Source organism: Salvelinus namaycush, chromosome 30 (assembly GCF_016432855.1).
Source record: "Salvelinus namaycush isolate Seneca chromosome 30, SaNama_1.0, whole genome shotgun sequence".
NCBI lineage: Eukaryota > Metazoa > Chordata > Actinopteri > Salmoniformes > Salmonidae > Salvelinus > Salvelinus namaycush.
The window spans coordinates 26,888,806-26,912,119 of NC_052336.1; the positions used below are offsets into that span (position 1 = coordinate 26,888,806).

Here is a 23,314-nt window from a genome sequence, read left to right on the forward strand (position 1 = left end):
ATTATATTCCTCAAGAGCATTGCCGTATCTAACTCCCAATCAAGCCAGTCCAGGAAATAAGTCAGCTAGAATCCTCTCGAACAGTGTGAAACGCTAGATGAAAACAGCTCAGGTCCATGAAATGGCCTGCAGGTTTCTCCACACACACACACACACACAACCCACCTGACCTTCAGTCAGTGCTTTAATATTTCATTCTTTCTGGTTACAATGCAGTGGTAGAGGTCGTGTGGCCAAAAGCACACTGGTGTGACTAATTTCAGCAGAAAATCCTCAGATTGAGTATTTGTCTTTCACACATAGTGCTGGAATGAAGTAATCCTCTCAATGGGCCTCTATTCATACAGACAACGAGTAGTTCAGTATGATAAAAAATGTAAATGCTCTATGGAATGATAATCTAATCGTTCCTGTGATAAGCTACGCTCATCCGACATCGACTTAGTGGAGGCCCCACACGTCATAGAATATAAATCAGCTGCTAGTGTGAATTTACAGAAAAACACTTTTAAAAATTCATAGCTGAGCTGCTGAAATACTTGGCCTGAGCAGCCTGCCACCCTTGTTAAATGAACCTGGTATTATTCACACTCCGTCAGCAGGTGTCCTGCCTTTCAGCACTGGGCAAGAGACAGTACTGAGAGTGCTATGCCTGAACTGTGCGATGTAGTAGGGAGTTGTATTTTCCAAAAGGCCAATATTCTACATAGTTTAGCGCAGAAAACGTGGTAGTTAACTACAGTGACCATAATACATTGAGCACCTACTTCTTTTACGCTTGCTACGTTAGTGTGGGGAAGACACGGAGAGAGACAGAAGAATGTGCAATCGAGACGGATAGAGAGCAGTTGTTTAACGAGGTATCTCTACCTGAAAATACATGAGCTAAGTCAGAACGGGCAAATTTGATTGTGGTGGGCGCAACAACAAAAAACGTCATGAGGGATTGCAGTTGCTCGCAGGTCTGCATACCTGTAGCACATGAACACGTGTGAAACTTACTCCCCAGCCTTATGTGTCCCACTTGTGTTGCCTCATTCGCTAGCTTTTGAGGTGGCGCGATCAGCTAAGACGCTTGAGGGAGGACGATCACATGTGCTAGCAAGGCAGAGGTACCGAGTTTGCGCCGAATCGGGAGCAAGTGGTACTCACTAAGCAGGCAGTGTGATATCCACTACATACCCACATGTGCATAACCCCCCCCACCACCGCATTGCAAGCTAAATATTTTAGTAGTCTCCTGCTTGACAGAGGAGAAAATGTTTACGTTTTAGAGTTCATTTTGTACAATTCTACACATTTTGCCACGGGACGTAGAGAAAATGTAGTTTTAAAGCAAGTTTGCTGCAATACTACACATTTTGCCATAGGGTGGAGAGAAATGTTTGCAGTTATTTATATGACATTTGAGTGAGGCTGACTAACAAAATCAAATGGGGGTCCCCAGGCTGGTAATTCGACCATGATTACTAAGTTTAGATAGCTGGCCACTTGACTTACCAATCAACATTTTTTTGCTTACGTGGGCTAATTAAGTGACTATCAGTGACTGACATAACAAGAGAAAAACTGCTAATGGACAGCCAAATTTCGAAATTGCACCTTGTGTATGCTACTATTCTAACTTGCAACAGTAAGTTGACACTAGAGGCCTTCACTGGTCCAAAAAAGTTGGACCCATTCCGAAATGGACCTGGGGCTTTCCCAACCGGACCCAATATGAATAAGTAAATTTTTACAATATAGAGACCCATTCCAGACAGACCTGAGGACAACAAGACTCATTCCATATTGGCCTGATTGGATCCAGACTGAGTGAGGGAAGCAGCAGAAAAGTAAAATGTTATGCTACTTTATTAACCGGAGCTGATAAAGTGCGAGGGAGAGGAGGTAGAGAGTAGTGACGCTCTAGCAGGGGCCAGTGCTGTGTGTGTAGGCTACTACACAGGGAGGAGGAAGGGAGAGGTGAGACTGCAACCAACCAAGCCAGCTCACGCTATAGTAGACTAATTGCTGCCATAGCTAGGTTATTCATCATCTAATATGATTACATAGTACCTGTCTTCAAACCGGGAGAAGCTAGTTAAGCTAGCTAGGTAGGCTAATTAAGGCTGCATGTGCTTTTTTGTCCTACACAGTTAAACAACAACTCCATTCAGAATATAGTAGTAGCAGCCTACCTGTTGGCTCTTGGTCATTGTAGGTGGTCCTTCTCCTTAAACTTCCAATTCCATCATGTTAATTCCATCTTCCATTGAATAGATATCTCCTAACTTTTGCCCCACACAGAGGCTCTATGACTAGCCTATTGCCTTTTTTGATGGCTTATTTTGATGGCTTATTTTGATGGCCAACAACAACAAGCTACACGTGCCACCTACGTGAAAAGCAAAGAGCCGCAACATAAATTATACAATTTCTCTCTCGCTCTCTCTACTGTAGCAGTCGTGTTTTTAACTATATGGGTCCTTCTGGAAAAGTCAGTTAAAATTACACGTACCTCGAGACAATCATATCTGATTCGACCCGTGACATTATTTAGAATTCTGGATCCGGACCCGCTTGTGTATTCGGGAACAGGCCCATCCCTGATCAGTTACCCATCCCCGATCTAAGTGGTTGATAATTGGTATTCAGTCATAAAAGTATGACTTATTTACTTTAAAGAACTACTAAAAATAGTGATTTTGTCATAGTATAGGCAGTTCTACAGAGATGACTAGGAAATAATGAAATAATAAAGTAATCAAATATAACAAATGTAATATAGACAACAAATTAAAGTAAGGTGAATAAACAATGGTTAATACGTGATCAGCAGTAATGGGCAGTCACTACCATCATGGGACTTTTATTAATTGTTTATTCTGTGTCGTTACAGCATTCAACCCAAATAATGCATTGAATGTTCAAAACCGAAAACTGATAATTATATATATATATATATATTTTTTTTTATTATAATCGGACCGAAACAGAACCAACCTCAAAAATCTAAAAGCACTAACCGCTTAGCACTAATGTGCACACACACACACACACACACACACACACACACACACACACACACACACACACACACACACACACACACACACACACACACACACACACACACACACACACACACACACACACACACACACACACACACACACACACACGAGTAACAAATATACTTCAAACGCGTTTCCCTTACGGAGCCGCAAGGTGTGGATTCATTTCATATAAGTTAAATAATGAAGACATTGACTCCATGTAAAGTGAATACAGAAGAGACTGCAACAGCAATCTTGTATTAATAAGCATATCTTGAGGGGGAAATAAGAATAAACTGAGAAAGTGCACCGCCACAAGCAGTGTCTGGATGGGACTATGGGGATGCAGGTTTGATGCTAATTCCAGTAGAATGTTCTCCTTGATTCTCAAATAACAACTCTCAATAGGTGTTAAACTACTCTTCAGATCAGATACCCATGCATCCACAGTGAGTATATGACCAACTACTCGCATAGCACAACCATAAAGCTTAAGGGTTCTCAAAACTAATACAGCAACACAAACAGCCTCAATTAAGGTACAACAAAAGCGCCGGCCTCTGCACAAATACCATGGCAATTATTTTCCTTTTGAAAGTGAATACAGGCCCTTTCCCAAACAGCATTTAAATGTGACGTTTTAAAAACCTCGTTGGTTGAGCCGACAAAGGGCCTGGAGAGAGGACGATCGATAACTGACAGGTGGAAAGAAATGGGACACGTCTACAGAAATCACACCCCTTCCTTTAGTCTGTAAAGACAATTAGACAACAGGGACATTGTAAACAGAGTTCAATAGAAACCTTCGTCAGTCCCAAGACTTAACCTAACCACAATAACAGGGTAAGTATATATGCAGCAAAGTGATTAAGAGGAAAAACATCATATCTCCAAAAGCCTGTTCAGTTCAAATCATCAAAACAAAGCCTTACAAGAATATGTTAATGGTTGGTTGAGGGGCAAATTCACTAACTCTAGCCTGCATGCATGCCAGTTGTACTTGTAAGTCAATAACAAATATACTGTATATCAGTGGTGGAAAAAGTACTCAATTGTCATACTTGAGTAAAAGTAAAGTATAGAAAATGACTCAAGTAAAAGTGAAAGTCACCCAGTAAAATACTACTAGATTGACAGATAGCCAGGGGCACACTCCAACACTCAGACATCATTTACAAATGAAGCATTTGTGTTTAGTGAGTCCGCTAGATCAGAGGCAGTAGGGATGACCAGGAATGTTCTCTTGATAAGTGTGTGAATTGGATGGTTTTTCTGTCAAAATGTAACGAGTACTTTTGGATGTCAGGGAAAATGTATGGAGTTAAAAGTACATAATTTTCTTTAGGAATGTAATGAATTAAAAGTTGGCAACAAAAAATAATATATACACTACCGTTCAAAAGTTTGGGGTCACTTAGAAATGTCCTTGTTTTTGAAAGAAAAGCACATTTTTTGTCCATTAAAATAACATCAAATTGATCAGAAATACAGTGTAGACATTGTTAATGTTGTAAATGACTATTGTTGCTTGAAACTCGAGGCTCTACTGGACCGGGTTATGTGTTGTGACGCTAGCCACAATAAGGATTACGCACAATAGTGACATTTGCGGTTTGCCTTCAAAATAAAAGTATGTCATTGACAGTGATGAAAATGAATACAAATTGTAGAATTATGCCATACCTTTATTTTGAAGGCTAACCGCAAAGTCCACTGTTGTGGCTAATCCTTATTATGGCTAGCTTCACATAGGTGCGTCCGACCACAATGAATCAATTAAGAACTGTCTTATAAATTAGGGTTATTTTAAATGACACCTAGCTATATAGTTAGCAAGCTAACTATATAGCTACTGAAACAGATTGTCGTTTTGCTATGTTTTTGGGAAAGAACATTGCTTGCATCCATGAGCTAACTAGCTTTTTTTATGACCAGCACTGTAGGTGCGCGCGAGACAACTTTACCAGCATCATAGCATATGTATCGATGAATCGTTGTGACATAAGAAATACGAGTGATAGTGTAATCAATGTGTAATAACTACGTAAAAAGATAATGAACGCGTTAAAGTATTATGTGATGTGCAGTCATATTTCAGGTCCTGATTGGTCAAATCGTGTTATTGAATACGTCAAATCGTGTTACTGGAAACGTCAAATCGTGTTATTGGACACGTCAAATTGGACACGTGTTAAATAGTATATTTTTTGACAGGCAAAGACCCAAATGCCGTTCCATAGAAATCCGATTGAGAATGTGACGACTGAACAAATGAACAACGAAACAGCACAGCAAGTAAGTGAAAGAAATAGGTTTAGATTATGTTTTACTGGTAATGGGGACATACGTAAATGCCAACAATATCACTTTTTGGTCAGTATGGTGTGTGTGTGTGTGTGTGTGTGTGTGTGTGTGTGTGTGTGTGTGTGTGTGTGTGTGTGTGTGTGTGTGTGTGTATGTGTATGTGTGTGTCTGTAACCTTAATTTAACTAGGCAAGTCAGTTAAGAACAAATTCTTCTTTACAATGAAGGCCTACCCCGGCCAAACCCGGACGACGCTGGGCCAATTGTGCGCCACCTTATGGGACTCCCAATCACGGCAGGATGTGATACAGCCTGGATTCGAACCAGGGATTGTAGTAACACCTCTTGCACTGAGATGCAGTGCCTTAGACTGCTGCGTCCATTTGTGTGTGTTAACTATTTACCTGTACTAGAATGCTTAAAAAGGCTGCTAAAATTTTAAATATCGGTATCGTTTTTTGGGGGCAAGGAAAATCGGTGCATCACTAACAGATACCCCCAAAAAACTACTTAAGTAGTACTTAAGTATTTTTACTTAGTATTTTTTACTTAAGTACTTTACACCACTGCTGTACATCGGTCCGATAAACGGTTCAAGTCTCAAATGACTCTTATCTCTACCTATCCCATGGTTGTCAATGGATGTGAATGTTAACAGCGTCACAGAGAGTGCTGCTTTTTAGTACCATGAAACTGGATCAGTCAGAAACCTACTCTAAGCCCTTAGCCTCAAGCAGGAGACAAAACCCAACTCAAAGTGATCCCAGGCTCACACCCTCAACTCTACAGAAATCATCCATCACGTGCAGTAACATGCAGGACTCTTAGATCTGCCACATTGACTTGTCTAGGCCTACTCAAGAAAAAGACAAGAACAGAGAAAAAGAAAAGAAAGGATAGCTCTGGCAGGAAGTGAAAGTAGGCTCTGTCATGCAGAGAACCTCTAGCATTTTAATACACAGTGCAGTAATGTAAGACTGGGGAAGACCTTGGTGTGTGCCAGTGAGATGGTGCATGAAATCCCAGAGCCACCCACAGGTCTCCTCTCCTGTTTCAGTTGCCTACCTGCTTCTCACTCAGCGCTGTGATCTTGGCTTGACGTTCATGGAGCTGCTTCTTCAAATCAGCATTCTGCAACAACAAAAAAGAGAGCAACAAGCTTTGTTATAGCTCCCTTATACATAGCTGTGTTGAACTGCTCATTTGTGACAGCTGAGTTGGATGTGCGTGCTATGTGGGGAGTGTGCCAAGCTCGGGGTGCTGTATTTGTGTGCGTGTGTGTAGGTGTGGTGTAAAGAGCCGAGACAGCAGCTTTAACTAGCATGAAGTCCAAGCTAAAATGACTGTGCACACCGTTTTTTACGGGACGAGCGAAGTGAGGTGGAAAGAATAATCCACTCCCCTCACATCACTGGGCTACCACAGCCACAGCTGTCAGCCACATGAGGGGGAACTCAGAGCTGGGATGTAGGGACACCACTCAAATGTGGGATGGGCTGCTGCTGCTGCTACAGCAGAGTCTTCATAAAAGGGCTGCAGGATGATAAAGTATGGTGGGCGGATACTACAGAGATAGAAGAGCTCTGGGGAGTTTAAGGCCGTTCTCAAAATTGACAGAGTAAAGTAAAAGAGGTGGAATTTGGAAGACATCTAAAATCTCTGAGCCCCAGTGACAAGGACATCATATCTTGTCTTTTATCCGGTTTTCCTTTTAGGCTGTTTTAAATCATATTTTTCAACTGTGTAGATTGAGTAATAGGGATACTACATTCTTTCAAAAGATTGAAAACCTCTGAACAGACTGAACTGTTCTGTAATAATTAAACTAATGTCAACCCCAAAACGTATACTGTATTTGGGCCTAGCAATCTGGTACAACCGCCTTGGTGACAGAAGGGGCTTACCTGTGGATCCTGCTTCATCTGGGACACTAGTTTCTGTGAGAGAGAAATCATAAAAAGTTATCAACAACCACATAACAAATTCATTGATACACATAATATATTACAATGAGAGAGGCTGTGCCACTTGTTCCTAACATGTCACATGTTTCGTAATGGTTTGAGAAAAGGTTTTGCAATAGGTTTTTACATGTTTCCTAAGAGAACGTACCTTTCGCTCACCCCCCTTTAAACGCTGCAGTACCTAATGCATTCTTGTTGTCACAGCCATACAAACTGTAGACACAGTGGCCCCCAGAGGCACCTTCCAATACTGCAACCTTAGAGCACATTCATGGCTCCCCACTGTACAATCCATTCCAGACAAACAAGGAGGTTCATGCGCAACTGGATGGGCCACACCGGGAGGTACATTCAGTGGTTGCGAATAGGAACACTATACTGACTACACTGAACATGTGGGTCTCACTAATGTGATCGGTCTCATAGTAATGAACACGTGCCCCATTTGCATTTTTCTATAAAGGAGCACATCTGGCTAGTGATAGATGTGTGGGGATAGGTTTTCCTCATGTTTCTGGTTTCTGTATTTGGGTTGAACCAGATGGAGGGTATCATGCACCAAACCTCAAAACAGAAACATTATGGGATGGCAGGAAAATACAACTCATAAGACTACAGAGTATACATACACTCTTACAAAAAGGGTTCCAAAAGGGTTCTTCGGCTGTCCCCATAGGAGAACCTTTTTTGGTTCCACGTAGACCCCTTTTTGGAAAGGGTTGAACACAAAACAGTTCTACTTGGAACCAAAAAGGGTTATTCAAAGGGTTCTCCAATGGGGACAGCCGAAGAACCCTTTTAGGTTCTAGATAGCACCCTTTTTTTCTAAGAGTGTAGAGTATACATTTACAGGATGAAGTATATTTTTCTGACCCAAGCCCGACACTAAACCATACTTAAAGGACAATCGCTGAAGGAAGAGGCAGGGGGAAGCAGAGTAGAGAAGGTCGGTGGATAAGTTGACAGATAGGATGAGTCTAAGGATGAGTCTAAAGAGGAATTATTCATGGAGCAGTCTGAGGGCAAGAATCTGATGGAGTGAATTAACAAAAACCCAACCATATTCTGTTGCACAGTTTGGTGTGTTACCAACTTTCCTCCCGAAACACCTCTGATGATAATTTCCAGGTTAAGCGAGTAAACAAACGGTGGTTAAATGGCAGAAAAGCAGAGAAACGCATAGTCCCATTACCTGATGAACCTGTATTTCCGCTTTCAGGGCCTCTTGGAGGGTCTGTAATTCCATCATTGATCCTTTCTGTCGGAAGCTCAGTCCTGGACAGCTTTCAGCCTGTTCAGCCAGGAAGAGGGATATTTTATTCCTTCATTCAACAAGAATACTAATATGTCAACATAAAGACTTGTGACAGTGAAATCAAGTTGTGCTGATAACAAAGCAATGACATGGCATCAGGCCATAGAACACTGTAAAAATGGAGATGTTATCTATCACCTTGAGTAAAGGTGGACGTTAAAGTAGACATTTCAAAAACACTTCACAAAGAACATTTAATTATTAGTTTATAAACCTGTATATATATATATATATATATATATACACACACACACAGACATACAGTTGAAGTCGGAAGTTTACATACACTTAGGTTGGAGTCCTTAACTTGTTTTTCAATCATTCCACAAGTTTCTTGTTATGGCAAGTCGGTTAGGACATCTACTTTGTGCATGACACAAGTAATTTCCCCAACAATTGTTTACAGACAGATTATTTCACTGTATCACAATTTCAGTGGGTCAGAAGTTGACATACACTAAGTTGACTGTGCCTTTAAACAGCTTGGAAAATTCCCGAAAATTATGTTAAGGCTTTAGAAGCTTCTGATAGGCTAATTGACATAATTTGAGTCAATTGGAGGTGTACCTGTGGATATATTTCAAGGCGTACCTTCAATCTCAGTGCCTCTTTGCTTGACATCATGGGAAAATCAAAAGAAATTGGCCAAGACCTCAGTAAAAAAATTGTAGACCTCAACAAGTCTGGTTCATCCTTGGGAGCAATTTCCAAACGCCTGAAGGTACCACGTTCATCTGTACAAACAATAGTATGCAAGTATAAACACCATGGAAACACGCAGCCGTCATACTGCTCAGGAAGGAGACGCCTTCTGTCTCCTAGAGATGAACGTACTTTGGTGCGAAAAGGGCAAATTAATCCCAGAACAACTGCAAAGGACCTTGAAGATGCGGGAGGAAACAGGTACAAAAGTATCTATATCCACAGTAAAACGAGTCCTATATCGACATCATCTGAAAGGCCGCTCAGCAAGGAAGACGCCACTGCTCCAAAACCACCATAAAAAAGCCGGACTACAGTTTGCAACTGCAAAGTACAAAGATGGTACTTTTTTTCAGAAATGTCCTCTGGTCTGATGAAACAAAAATAGAACTGTTTGGCCGTAATGACCATCGTTATGTTTGGAGGAAAAAGGGGGACGCTTGCAAGCTGAAGAACACCATCCCAACCGTGAAGCACAGGGGTGGCAGCATCATGTTGTGGGGGTGCTTTGCTGCAGGAGGGACTTGTGCACTTCACAAAATAGATGGCATCATTAGGGAGGAAAATTATGTGGATATATTGAAGCAACGTCTCAAGACATCAGTCAGGAAGTTAAAGCTTGGTCGCAAATGTGTCTTCCAAATGGACAATGACCCCAAGCATACTTCCAAAGTTGTGGCAAAATGGCCTAAGGACAACAAAGTCAAGGTATTGGAGTGGCCATCACAAAGCCCTGACCTCAATCCCATAGAAAATTTGTGGGCAGAACTGAAAAAGTGTGTGCGAGCAAGGAGGCCTACAGGCCTGACTCAGTTACACCAGCTCTGTCAGGAGGAATGGGCCAAAATTCACCCAACTTATTGTGGGAAGCTTGTGGAAGGCTACCCGAAACATTTGACCCAAGTTAAACAATTTAAAAGGCAATGCTACCAAATACTAATTGAGTGTATGTTAACTTCTGACCCACTGGGAATGTGATGAAAGAAATAAAAGCTGAAATAAAATCACTCTACTATTATTGTGACGTTTCACATTCTTACAATAAAGTGGTGATCCTAACTGACCTAAGACAGGGAATTTTTACTTGGATTACATTTCAGGAATTGTGAAAAACTGAGTTTAAATGTATTTGGCTAAGGTGTATGTAAATTTCCGACTTCAACTGTATACACACACACACACGTGACAAATACATTTTTTCTTAAAGTTTAAAACAACTAATCTTTTTACGGGTTCCCATTAAAATGACAAGAATGTCATTAAAATTCCATGTGAGTTCACAATGCAGCTGTGCTGCTGCCAGCAAAGGTTTGGGTCCCTTTGTGATGGGTAAGCGTTGCACCTGTAATACCATTACTGTACCTCAATTCCACCAAAGTTTGCATTTCACCACCTTATCATTTAACTTCTAAGTATTGCCATACAGGACTTCGCTGTTGTCGCTTGCCTTTCTCATTTTTCCAACTGTTAACGGCGATGACGTAGTGGTGGAGAATTGACTCCAAAAATAAATGATTCCTCGACTCCTTGCATGTCGACTCCCGGTGTTGACTCCTATTTCTGAGTGTCAAGATTGTGACAGCTAAGTTGGGGTGTGCGTGTTATGTGGGGTGTGTGCCAAGCTCGGGGTGCTGTATGTGTGTGTGTGTGTGTGTGTAGGTGTGGTGTAAAGATCAGAGAAAGCCGTTTTAACTAGCATGAAGTCCAAGCTAAAATGACTGTGCACACCGTTTTCCAAGGGACGAGTGAACACAAACGCCCGCATCTTTCAAAGCGAACTAGCGAGGGACGATGAGAGAGGGGAGGGGCACAGTATAGGCAGGTCGGACACCAAGTAGGCGACGTCAGAACTAGTGCACTAGGCAATCAAAAGCTGCATCTAGCAATGGTATGCTGTATCTCGCATCATTAGCAAAGAGAAAGAGCAGGCGACCCAGCACGTGGGAGAGAGGTGTGCATACAGTGCCTTCTGAAAGGTATTCAGACCCCTTGACCTTTTCCACATTTTGTTACATTAGCCTTATTCTAAAATTGATTAAATAGTTTGTATTACTCATCAATTTACACACAATTCCCCATTATGACAAAGCAAAAACAGGTTTAGAAATGTGTGCAAATGTATTTAAAAGAAAACTGGAATATCACATTTACATAAGCATTCAGACCATTTACTAAGTACTTTGTTGAAGCACCTTTGGTAGTGATTACAGCCTTGAGTCTTCTTGGGTATGACGCTACAAGCATGGCTCACCTGTATTTGGGGAGTTTCTCCCATTCCTCTCTGCAGATCCTCTCAAGCTCTGTCAGGTTAGATGGGGAGCATCGCTGCACAGCTATTTTCAGGTCTCTCCAGATTTTCGATTGGGTTCAAGTACGGGCTCTGGCTGGGCCACTCAAGGACATTCAAAGACTTGCCCAAAGCCACTCCTGCATTGTCTTATCTGTGTGCTTAGGGTTGTTGTAATGATGGAAGGTGAACCTTCGCCCCTGTCTGAGGTCCTGAGCACTCTGGAGCAGCTTTTCATCAAGGATCTCTCTGTACTTTTCTCTGTTAATCTTTCCCTTGATCCCAACTAGTCTGCCAGTCCCTGCCGCTGAAAAACATCCCCACAGCATGATGCTGCCACCACCATGCTTCATTGTAGGAATGGTGCCAGGTTTCCTCCAGACGTGATGCTTGGCATTCAGGCCAAAGAGTTCAATCTTGGTTTCATCAGACCAGAGAATCTAGTTTCTCATGGTCTAAGAGTCTTCAGGTGCCTTTTGGCAAACTCCAGGTGGTCCGTCATGTGCCTTTTACTGAAGAGTGGCTTCCCTCTGGTCACTCTACCATAATGGTCTGATTGGTGGAGTGTTGCAGAGATAGTTGTCCTTCTGGAAGGTTCTCCCATCTCCACAGAGGAACTCTATAGCTTTGTCAGAGTGACCATAGGGTTCTTGGTCACCTCCCTGATCAAGGCCCTTCTCCCCGATTGGTCAGTTTGGTCGGGCTCTAGGAAAAATCTTGGTCGTTCCAAATTTCTTCTATTTAAGAATGATGGAGGCCACTGTATTTTTTAGAACCTTCAATGCTGCCGAAATGTTTTCTTACCCTTCCCCAGATCTGTGCCTCGACACAATCCTGTCTCAGAGCTCTATGGACAATTCCTTCGACCTCATGGCTTGGTTTTTGCTCTGACATGCACTGTCAACTGTGGGACCTTATATAGACAGGTGTGTGCCTTTCCAAATCATGTCCAATCAATTGAATTTACCACAGGTGGACTCCAATCAAGTTGTAGAAACATCTCAAGGATGATCAATGGAAACAGGATGTAACCGAGCTCAAATAAGGTATCTGTTTTTTATTTTTAATACATTCGCAAAAAATCTAAAAACCTGTTTTCGCTTTGTCGTTATAGGGTATTGTGTGTAGATTGCTGAAAGAATTATAATATTGAATCTATTTTAGAATAAGGCTGTAACGTAACAAAATGTGGAAAAAGTCAAGGTGCCTGAATACGCACTGTATGTCTTGGTTATCTGTATCTTTCAATGTCTTATCTAATATGCCTCGCAAATTCACCAAAGTAGCCTAAAGTTTACATCTTCCTCTCTGGTTTTATTTAAATTACACAACTTTCCCGAGGCCTTTATAGCCTATTGTCTAGTTAGACTATAACATGTAAAATCATATGTTTTGTGATAACTGCACTGTGATTAAAATGTTCAGTTATGTGTTAAGGATCCCAATTGCATTTAAACGTTCACACCCCTAACACACACACACACCATAAATGTTCATAGCTTTACCTTCACACAGTCTTCAGTTTTGAACACCATCCAATTTTGCATTGAGGGGGTGGCAGCTGTGACAAAAAAAAAAAGAGGGAATCAGATAAGCCACTCCATTTAAATAATGTCGCAGTACAACGTCCAGCAGCATGTCATAGTATGGGCTTTCCTCACCCACAGCAGGGGCACAAAACACTTGCTGTCCACTCTCTATTCTCTCTCACTGTAGAGCCCATTCAAAGACGTCAGGGCCAAAGGCTACTCCACTAAGTCGTTAGATTGTGATATGCCAGAGAAGATTCAGCATAATGTTTTGGAATAGTTTTTTTCTGGTTTTTGTTTTACATCATCTCACTCTACAATGTTTTGGATAGTATGGACTACCCTCTCTTCTCTAGGCCTGGTTGGGCCTTTAAAGTATTAATAGTACATTAGACAATTTTGTGGTCTACAGTAATGGGATAAAACAAACACAGTATTTTTTTTTTTAAGACAGTTTGATAATCATTGGCATTTAAATACAGATTCTGATATTCTGTACAACTTATTTAAAAGTAACCTACTGATTTCTGATAGTGAACTATAATGCTAATGTAACCGGTGTGAAATGGCTAGCTAGTTATCGGGGTGCGCGCTAATAGCGTTTCAATCGGTGACGTCACTTGCTCTGAGACCTTGAAGTAGTTGTTTCCCTTGCTCTGCGTGGGCCGTGGCTTTTGTGGAGCGATAGGTAACGATGCTTCGTGGGAGGCAGTTGTTGATGTGTGCAGAGGGTCCCTGGTTCGAGCCCAGGTAGGGGCGAGGAGAGGGACGGTAGCTAGTGTTACACCAAGAAAATAAAAAGAGATGAATGTGCAAACTCCCCAAAACATCCTACTAGTTTTGTACACTGTGTGTAAGCAATTCATAGAGAGTGAAAACTGGGAAAGAGAGCGAGTCAAATCGCAGCAGTAATACAGCCTCCCAGCCGGCGGATTGATTTCCGGCCAGGGCCTTGTGCCAAGAGAACAATAATAACATTGGAGCCATTACATGGGCTCACCACCTGGCTGAGTGGACTGGCTTCCTCCCTCTCCCATTTTTCACTCTCTCTCTGTCCTCCTGCTCTCCTCATATCCTTCCCTCACTATCATTGAGAACATGCCAACTTCAGGAGAAGGGAGTATATAGGTAAAACACAGTCCAGGTGTACATTAGTGATGGGGGAATAAATCGATAGTTACCTATCCCTAGGCCACATATATTTGGGGGAAATTACTATATACTGAAGCCTGCAAATTAGTTTTATTTTGTTCAGTAGGTAAATATGCTATATTATTTTTGGCTACTATACAGTGTCTTCGGAAAGTATTCAGACACCTTGACTTTTTCTACATTTTGTTATGTTACAGACCTTATTCTGAAATGGAATAAATGTTTTTTTCCCCCTCATCAATCTACACAAAATACCCCATAATGATAAAGCAAAAACAGGTTTTTAGAAATGTATGCTAATTTATCACAAATAAAATAAGTATTCAGACCCTTTACTCAGTACTTAGTTGAAGCACCTTTGGCACTGATTACAGCCTTGAGTCTTCTTGGGTATGATGATACAAGCTTGGCACACCTGTATTTGGGGAGTTTATCCCATTCTTCTCTGCAGATCCTCTCAAGATCTGCCAGGTTAGATGGGGAGTGTCGCTGCACAGCTATTTTCAGGTCTCTCCAGAGATGTTTGATCGGGACCGGGCTCTGGCTGGGCCACTCAAGAACACTCAGAGACTTGTCCCAAAGCCACTCCTATGTTGTCTTGGCTGTGTGCTTAGGGTCGTTGTCCTGTTGGAAGGTGAACCTTCGCCCCAGTCTGAGGTCCTGAGTGCTCTGGAGCACGTTTTCATCAAGGATCTCGCTGTACTTTGCTCCGTTCATCTTTCCCTCGATCCCGACTGGTCTCCCTGTCGCTGCCGCTGAAAAACATCCCCACAGCATGATGCTGCCACCACCATGCTTCATTGTAGGGATGGTGCCAGGTTTCCTCCAGACGTGATGCTTGGCATTCTGGCCAAAGAGTTCAATCTTGGTTTCATCAGACCAAAGAATCTAGTTTCTCATGGTCTAAGAGTCTTTATGTGCCTTTTGGCAAACTCCAAGCGGGCTGTCATGTGCCTTTTACTGAGGAGTGGATTCCGTCTGGCCATAAAGGCCTGATTGGTGGAGTGCTGCAGAAATGGTTGTCCTTCTGGATGGTTCTCCCATCTCCATAGAGGAACTCTGGAGCTCTGTCAGAGTGACAATGGTCACCTCCCTGACCAAGGCCCTTCTCCCCCAATTGCTCTGTTTGGCCTGGCGGCCATCTGTAGGAAGAGTCTTGGTGGTTCCAAACTTTTTCCATTTAAGAATGATGGAGGCCACTGTGTTCTTTGGGACCTTCAATGCTTCTGAATTGTTTTGGTACCTTTCCCCAGATCTCTGCCTCGACCAAATCCTGTATCGAAGCTCTACGGACAATTCCATCCACCTCATGGCTTGGTTTTTGCTCTGACATGCACTGTCAACTGTTGGGACCTTATATAGACAGGGGAGCGCATTTCCAAATCATGTCCAATCAATGGAATTTACCACAGGTGGACTCCAATCATGTTGTAGAAACATCTGAAGGATGATCAATGGAAACAGGACACACCCGAGCTCAATTTCGAGTCTCAGCAAACGGTCTGAATACTTATGGAAATAAGGTATTTCAGTTAATATATATATATGTATATGTGTGTGTATATATATATATATATATATGTATATGTGTGTGTATATATATATATATATATATATATATATATATATATATATATATATATATATATATATATATATATATATACACACATATATACACACACACACATTTGTACAAATATCTAAAAACCTGTTTTCACTGTAATTATGGGGTATTGTGTGTAGATTACTGAGGAAAAAGAACAGGGCTGTAATGTAACGTAACAAAATGTGGAAAAAGTGATGCGGTCTGAATACTTTCAGAATGCACTGTAGGTAGCGTTAGCTAGCGCTAGCCGGCTGTACCCGCGGAAAAACTATGGTATTTTTCATCCTATAGCTTGTTCTCCATCTTCTTTTTAAATAGTTAGCCAACATATTTTCAGCACTTTCACTTCCATGACTTATCAAAACGTGTTTTCTCATGCTCTCTCTTGTCTCTCAGCAGCAGACAAATAGTGAGCAATATGTTTGGAACATCAAAACGCCAATAAAATCGCAGTGTCGCATCGCAATACATGTCGTATCGGGACCTAAGTATTAAGATAATATCTGGAGGTCCCTGGCAATTCACAGCCTTAGTGTACAGGAAGTTCAGGAAGCTGATCTACTATTCAAATGATCTAGCAGGAGTACACTGCTTTTTCATACTGTAGGTTACTAAAAGTCTGTAAGAGTTCCAGTCATTTCAATTAAGGAAATAGTCTATATCCCTTGATTTAGAAGAATATGACATATTAATACATTATCAAAACCAAAAAACTAAAGACCACTTCTTAGTGCATTGTTTTTGATATCACAGAAAACTTTGTAAACAATTCTGTATAGCTTCAAATTATGTTTAAAAAACGTTACAGTATGTCGCTCTCATGGAATGTCATTGCTTGAACACCATAGCCTACGGACATATGATAAAAAAAACGAGCACCGTTTTTGCACCGTTGTTTTTGTTTTGCTCCTGGTCCACTCTTTGATGGTATGCACAATTTATAGTGCGAGGGTTAGGACACTGCAATGAAAAATCTAATCATCAACAGTTACAGTGGCTTTATTTTCTAAAAACCTGTACTTTCTGCAGAAATCCTTGAAATTGTTCATGATGACCATACTAAATGTTAATACTATAGGTTTAACAGTTGTAGGCCTACCAACCTGGACTCAGGGGTATACGTAACATAGTAAATGTAAATCCAGGACACTCCAATTAGTATGATATGTTTCATTTCATATGGTATGTACTAATTTGTGGATGTCCATCATCCATTTCATATGATGTTACGAATTGCAATTCGTACAATATGTTACAAATTGCAACTCGTACAATCAAATAAAATTGTATTAGTCACATGAGCCGAACACAACAACAGGTGTTCACCTTACAGTGAAATGCTTACTTACGAGCCCCTAACCAACAGTGCAGTTTCAAAAAAAATATGGATAAGAATATGAGATAAAAGTAACAAGTAATTAAAGAGCAGAAGTAAAAAATAACAATATATACAGGGGGGTGCCGGTACAGAGTCAATGTGCAGGAGCACCGGTTAGTTGAGGTAGTATGTACATGTAGGTAGAGTTATTAAAGTGACTATGCATAGATGACAACAGACAGTGGCAGTGGTGTGGAGAGGAGGGGGAGGGTTGGAACCAAAACATTAGAACCATTATTTAATCTGTATAGGAAAGTCGTGATGAGCAAATTGTATTTTGCTTAACAGCATGGTTTAATCATAATGAAAGACAAACACAAACACTGTGCTCCCAGTCACTACGGACAGACATGTGTAGCTAGCTGACAAGCTTGTGTGTGCAGAACAGCACTAGAATGAAAAACAAGTCTTACCTTTTTGAAGTTAGTTAAATCCAATGTGAAACCTGATAACTATGGTATCCTAAACTAGCATTGAAAACATTAATCCATTCTTCTCTAATTAAACATCTCTCCATAATATCGAAATCATGCTTGTAACGTCGTCAGTAGGCTAGTAACCTAAGCTTCCGAGGGGGAGGGGCAGGTAGCCTACACCTACACACAAATACACACACACTGGCAGGCAGACACAGGAATACGTTTCTGAGTGACAGAGTGAAGGCTTTGCATAGGCACTTTGTTGGATTTTTGGGGGACTGTAAAAAAAATGTCAGGAACATAAAATAATGTTATTAACCGGGTCCCATGCTTTTAAAATAACAGTTATGTTCCGGAACAGTATAGATCACTTTCATTTCCGGTTCTGTTCGTCAAATAACATTTGAACACCACAGCATCTCTGAGCATAGAATCCATGCCCCGAACAATTCAGGCTGTTCTGGATGGAAAGGGGGTCAGACCCGGTACTGGATGGGTGCTAATTAGCTAAAATGCTATTGTTGTCCGTGATGAGATTCGAACATGCAAACGCTGGGTTGCTAGACGTTCGCGTTATACACACACCCTACTTTTGTTTTTTGCCTTAAGTAACCTTCTGTCTTTAGTAACAATACCAAACGTAACATATCATACTAATTTGGTTTCTCGGTTTACGTTTACTATGTTACGTCTAGTCTATGAGACCAGGCTGGGCCTACATACGTCTAATCAAATCAAATTGTATTGGTTGCATACAAATATTTAGCGGATGTTATTGCGAGTGTAGCGAAATGTTTGTGCTCCTAGCTCCAACAGTGCAGTAAGTGAGTACAACAATGAGTAAGTAGCCTTACTACATTGTAATTCCGCTGCACCTGTCTAAATACACGATGTAAAGTGGGGCCAAACATGAACGTCATGCAAAACTAGAAATGTAAGCTACAGATGGGTCGACTTATACATCCAACTCCTAAAGTGGCCTACTGGACACGTCACTGCACCTGTCTGTCACTCAAAGAAACGAATAATGAGGGCATCGTTTAAGAAATACTGATACAATATCAAGCGTTCCAATCTCAGCCGTTCGACTGGAATAGGGCCTACAACTACCCCCACTATTTCACCAGCTAGGCCACATTTATTTGGGGGAAATAACTGTATAGCGAATCCTGAGAATTAGTTATATCTTGTTCAGTAGGTAAATATTCTTATTTCTCAGAGTAGGCTAGTATGTGGGGCACCAGGAGAAACTATCGAATTCCACTTGATGCAGGCATAACTAAATTAGCTAAAGATCATTCACGAGCTGGAGTTGCTCCTCCAAATAGCAAGTTGGTTGTCCAATGAGAATTCGCTTAGTTCTTTTACACTATTAACTTAAATATCACATGGTATAAACTTGAAACACAAATTAACTACGCAAGAGCAGGGGATGCACATGTCAAACCTATTTTGGAATAAAATACAAGAACTTATGTGATACGTTTTTTCTTTTACGTGAAATGGTAACCTACTCAATAGCATTCACTAACGCTTTTGTGGCGCTATTACGTGTTACTCGTCGCGAGACAGCGTTCCTTTACGAAAAAGAAACAGAGGGCAAGCAACAAAGCATTCGTTCAACTAAAAAGCAGACAAATTGACTTATTAACATCTTATTATCCATCTGAAATGGATGACTGTCCGGCAGTTCGCTACACAACAAAATACATTAGAATTGTGCTTTGAAATTCTTTGCAAACGGTGTTTTTATTGTATAACAGAGGCGTAAAGCTTAGCGCAAGTTAGAATCAGCCCCTTTACGCACTACGTTCAATACCCTCCAATAGCAAGGCACTTATAAAATATCACCCAACTCCTAGAATATGGATATATGAACAAAACGATTGCCCAGCGACTGTTTTCCTTCGACTAAAATGCGAATACACTTGATCTAAAACAACAATATTAATCAAATAAAAGAGAGTAGCAGAGATGGAAATGAAAGTTCTTATAATAATAGAAAGATCCCGAGATGTTCTTACCCTCCTCTTTTACTCACTTGAGCAGCAGCCAACCCTGCTCTTCTCACACAAATTATTTAAATAAATATTTACAAACACCGTAGTACTTCTTCACCGAAAAACGCCCAGAGCGTGTATTTATCCACTTAATATCCAAATACACTCCATTGCATATGATGTGATTTTCCCGATAATTTTTCGCACTATTTAATTTGAGTATAAAGAGAAAAACTGAGATACAGAACAAGAACTCTTCGTCAATCTCATTCACCCCCCTATCCTGAGCACATTGCACATCAATGCGCGTAGGGAGAGTGAGCGAGAACGGGGCAGGGAAAACTAAGCGGCACTTAGCACAAAACAAGTCACCAATGGCTCTGATTGATTCAATAATTACATTAAAGTATTAAATCGATTCAGTATATTGTTATGCTATGTATAAATAAAGATGAAATCGCATTTAGTAGAGGATCTACTTTATGTGACGGTGCGGCGAATTTATTTCCCTTTGCCTAAGGAACGGAGGTGATATGCCTCCATTGCCTAGGAAAAAAACCCGGATGTAGACTTGATGAAACGCTTCGTATGTAAAGTAACAGACCACTTTCACGAATTGTCGGACACAAATACCCCAACTCTTTGCAATGATATACCACATTCAGAAGCGTTGATCATAGTCAGACAAACAAACACGTACAAATCAGATATTGTTACTTACTAACGTGAATACATGTAATTGTAAATAATAATAATAATAATTTGTTATTAACTGACTTGCCTAGTTAAATAAAGGTTAAATATATAGAAAAAATAAAAAAATGTTTTGTTAGAAGAATTGAGGTTGATAATGAATGTAAGACTTGACCAAACTATCTGACACCAATAGGCATATACTTTTTCCACATTTTGTTGGCTTACAGACTGAATTTAAAATTGATTAATTTGATATTTTGTGCCACTGATCTACACACAATACCCCATATTGTCACAGTGGAATTGTGTTTTAATTTTTTTTTACACAATAACATTTTTTAATCTGAAATGACTTGAGTCAACCCTTTTGTTATGCCAAGCCTAAATACGTTCAGGAGTAAAAATGTGCTTCACAAGTCACATAATAAGTTGCTGGACTCACTCTGTGTGCAATAATAGTGGCTAACATGATTTGTGAATGATTACCCCATCTCTGTACCCCACACACATACAATTATCTGTAAGGTCCCTCAGTCGAGTAGTGAACTTCAAGCACAGATTCAACCACAATGACCAGGGAGGTTTTCCACTGCCTCACATAAATGGTCACCTATTGGTAGATGAAAGCTATACTAAATATATTCACGTCACAAAATAATTGATTAAAACACACTGTTTTGCAATGAAGGTCTATAGTAGCCTCAACAGCACTCTATAGGGTAGCACCATTGTGTAGCCGAAGGACAGCTAGTTTCCGTCCTCCTCTGGATACATTGACTTCAATACAAAACCTAGGAGGCTCATGGTTCTCACCCCCTTCCATATACTTACACAGTAATTATGACAACTTCCGGAGGAAGATCTCCAACCTATCAGAGCTATTGCATCATGAACTGACACATTGTCCACCTAATCAAAGGATCAGAGAATTAATCTAGTACTGAAAACATAAGCTTCATCTAGCTAGCACTGCAGTGCATAAAATGTGGTGAGTAGTTGACTCAAAGAGAGAAAAAGACGATAGTTGAACAGTTTGTAACAAACAAAAAATAATAATAAATTAAGGAGAAGCAAGAGAGAGAGAGAGAGAGAGAGAGAGAGAGAGAGAGAGAGATTTTGTTGTATTTTCTCTCTCACTTTCACTTAGCTAGCGAATGCAGCTAGCTAGTTTAGCCTACTCAAACACCCATCTCAAACAGAGAGGGACGCTACAGTATGTTAGCTAGCTGGCTATGGCTATCCAACACTGGAACACTACCAAGTCAAGGTAAGCTTTTGGTTTTATTAATTTATTGCCACCAGGGCCCACTGATGTAACTGCTAAACTGCTTGTTGACTGTACACTGTACTGCATGATTGTAGTAGTTATACTAACGCGTAATTATTTTTGTACATAAAAAAAAAAAAAAAATTGTCATATCCAATTACGATGTCTCATCGCTGCATCTCCCCAACGGGCTCGGGATGGGCGAAGGTCGAGTCATGCGTCCTCCGAAATATGACCCTTCAAACCGTGATCTTTAACACCCGCCCGCTTAACCTGTAACCCAGCTGCACCAATGTGTCGGAGGAAACACCGTTCAACTGACGACCGAGGTCAGCCTGCAGGCACCCAGCCTGCCACAAGGAGTCGCTAGAGCGCGATGAGCCAAGTAAACCCCCCCCTGGCCAAACCCTCCCCTGGCCAATTGTGTGCCACCCTTTGGGACTCCCAGTCACGGGCGGTTATGACACAGCCTGGGATCAAACCCGGGTCTGTAGTGATGCCTCAAGCACTGCAATGCAGTGCCTTAGACTGCTGCGCCACTCATTTTTGTTCATTGATTTCACCTGTGTTAGTTACTCACCTGATCTCATCAGCTCCTTATTTAGTTCAGTTCATTCTGTTTGTGCTTTTGTGAGGTATTGTTTGTTTTGACTCTACTAAGCCTTTTCCTAGCTCGTTTGTGAAAACCAGTTATAGCCTTCAGTCCTAGTTTTGATTCACCTGCCTGTTTGCCTACTTGTGTATGACCATTGCCTGCCTGTGATCACGATTCCTGCCTTCTGCGAAGGTGTAAACAAACACCTGCCGCGCTCGGCATGTGAATCTACACCTTTTTCTCCCTGAGTAGTCATTACAATTTTCAACTATAACAATAAAGTTTTCCTGCTGGAGAAGGATTGTCCCGACTTTCAAGAATCTCTAAACAGACTGTCTGCTATTCTGGAAATTTTGCCATGAGGCTGAAATCAAGTTTTGCTGTTTTTAAGCAAATTCATTTTGGTGGGTTGGGGGCCCCAAAGCTTGTGGGCACCCCGGTCAAGATTGGGAATTGAATGCCAGAACAGTTCCATATCTAAAAGGGCCTGTCCTACAGCCTAGATTAAACTACACTGTAGCCCGTATCACACAATTAGACAGAACATGGCTACAAAAGAAAACATGGCAATTTATTTGAAAGCAAATGATTAAGGCATATTAATCATATCCACAGAACATGTGGATATAATCATATTCAACATCTGCAAATTCTGGAGTGAAATACTTTGAATTCCAGATCCATTGTATTTTGTTGGAACACCACGAAAAGGATCAAACCATTCTTCTCAAAATGTCAATGTTTGTATGCTAAAAGGGTGTGCACATTTGCCCGTAGGCTATCATGCAAGTTGGGTATTCTAGTTTAATAAAAAATGTCCCGTTCACACAGTATGGAAATTACTATTGTGATTGAAGTAATATAGGATGTTTGAACATTACGAATGAGACGAATTTGTATTTGAAAGATGTACCATACTGTTAGAGATATATTAATACTCGTTCGTAAGGACAGTAGGCAAACAATTACCTGATCAGAACTTTCTATTTCGGCCCTATTCTGTTCTCCACAAATGCAAATTATTTTTACCCTGTTGTCTTGTTCAAGAAAGGTTAGCCT

At 40.9% G+C, this 23,314-nt stretch overlaps 1 protein-coding gene across 1 annotated transcript in view; it reads right to left on the reverse strand.

Moving 5' to 3' along the window:
* Positions 1-8,579, reverse strand: part of LOC120025080 (PHD finger protein 21A-like) — a 33,163-nt gene extending 24,584 nt beyond the window's left edge. Inside the window, exons 1-3 of the mRNA XM_038969516.1 lie at positions 8,499-8,579; positions 7,247-7,279; positions 6,408-6,473 (exon numbers count right to left, since the gene is read on the reverse strand). Of these exons, the coding sequence (XP_038825444.1) occupies positions 6,408-6,473; positions 7,247-7,279; positions 8,499-8,555 (156 nt within the window). The 5' untranslated portion in view covers positions 8,556-8,579. The remainder of the gene's footprint in view (positions 1-6,407; positions 6,474-7,246; positions 7,280-8,498) is intronic.
* Positions 8,580-23,314: the final 14,735 nt, after the last annotated feature.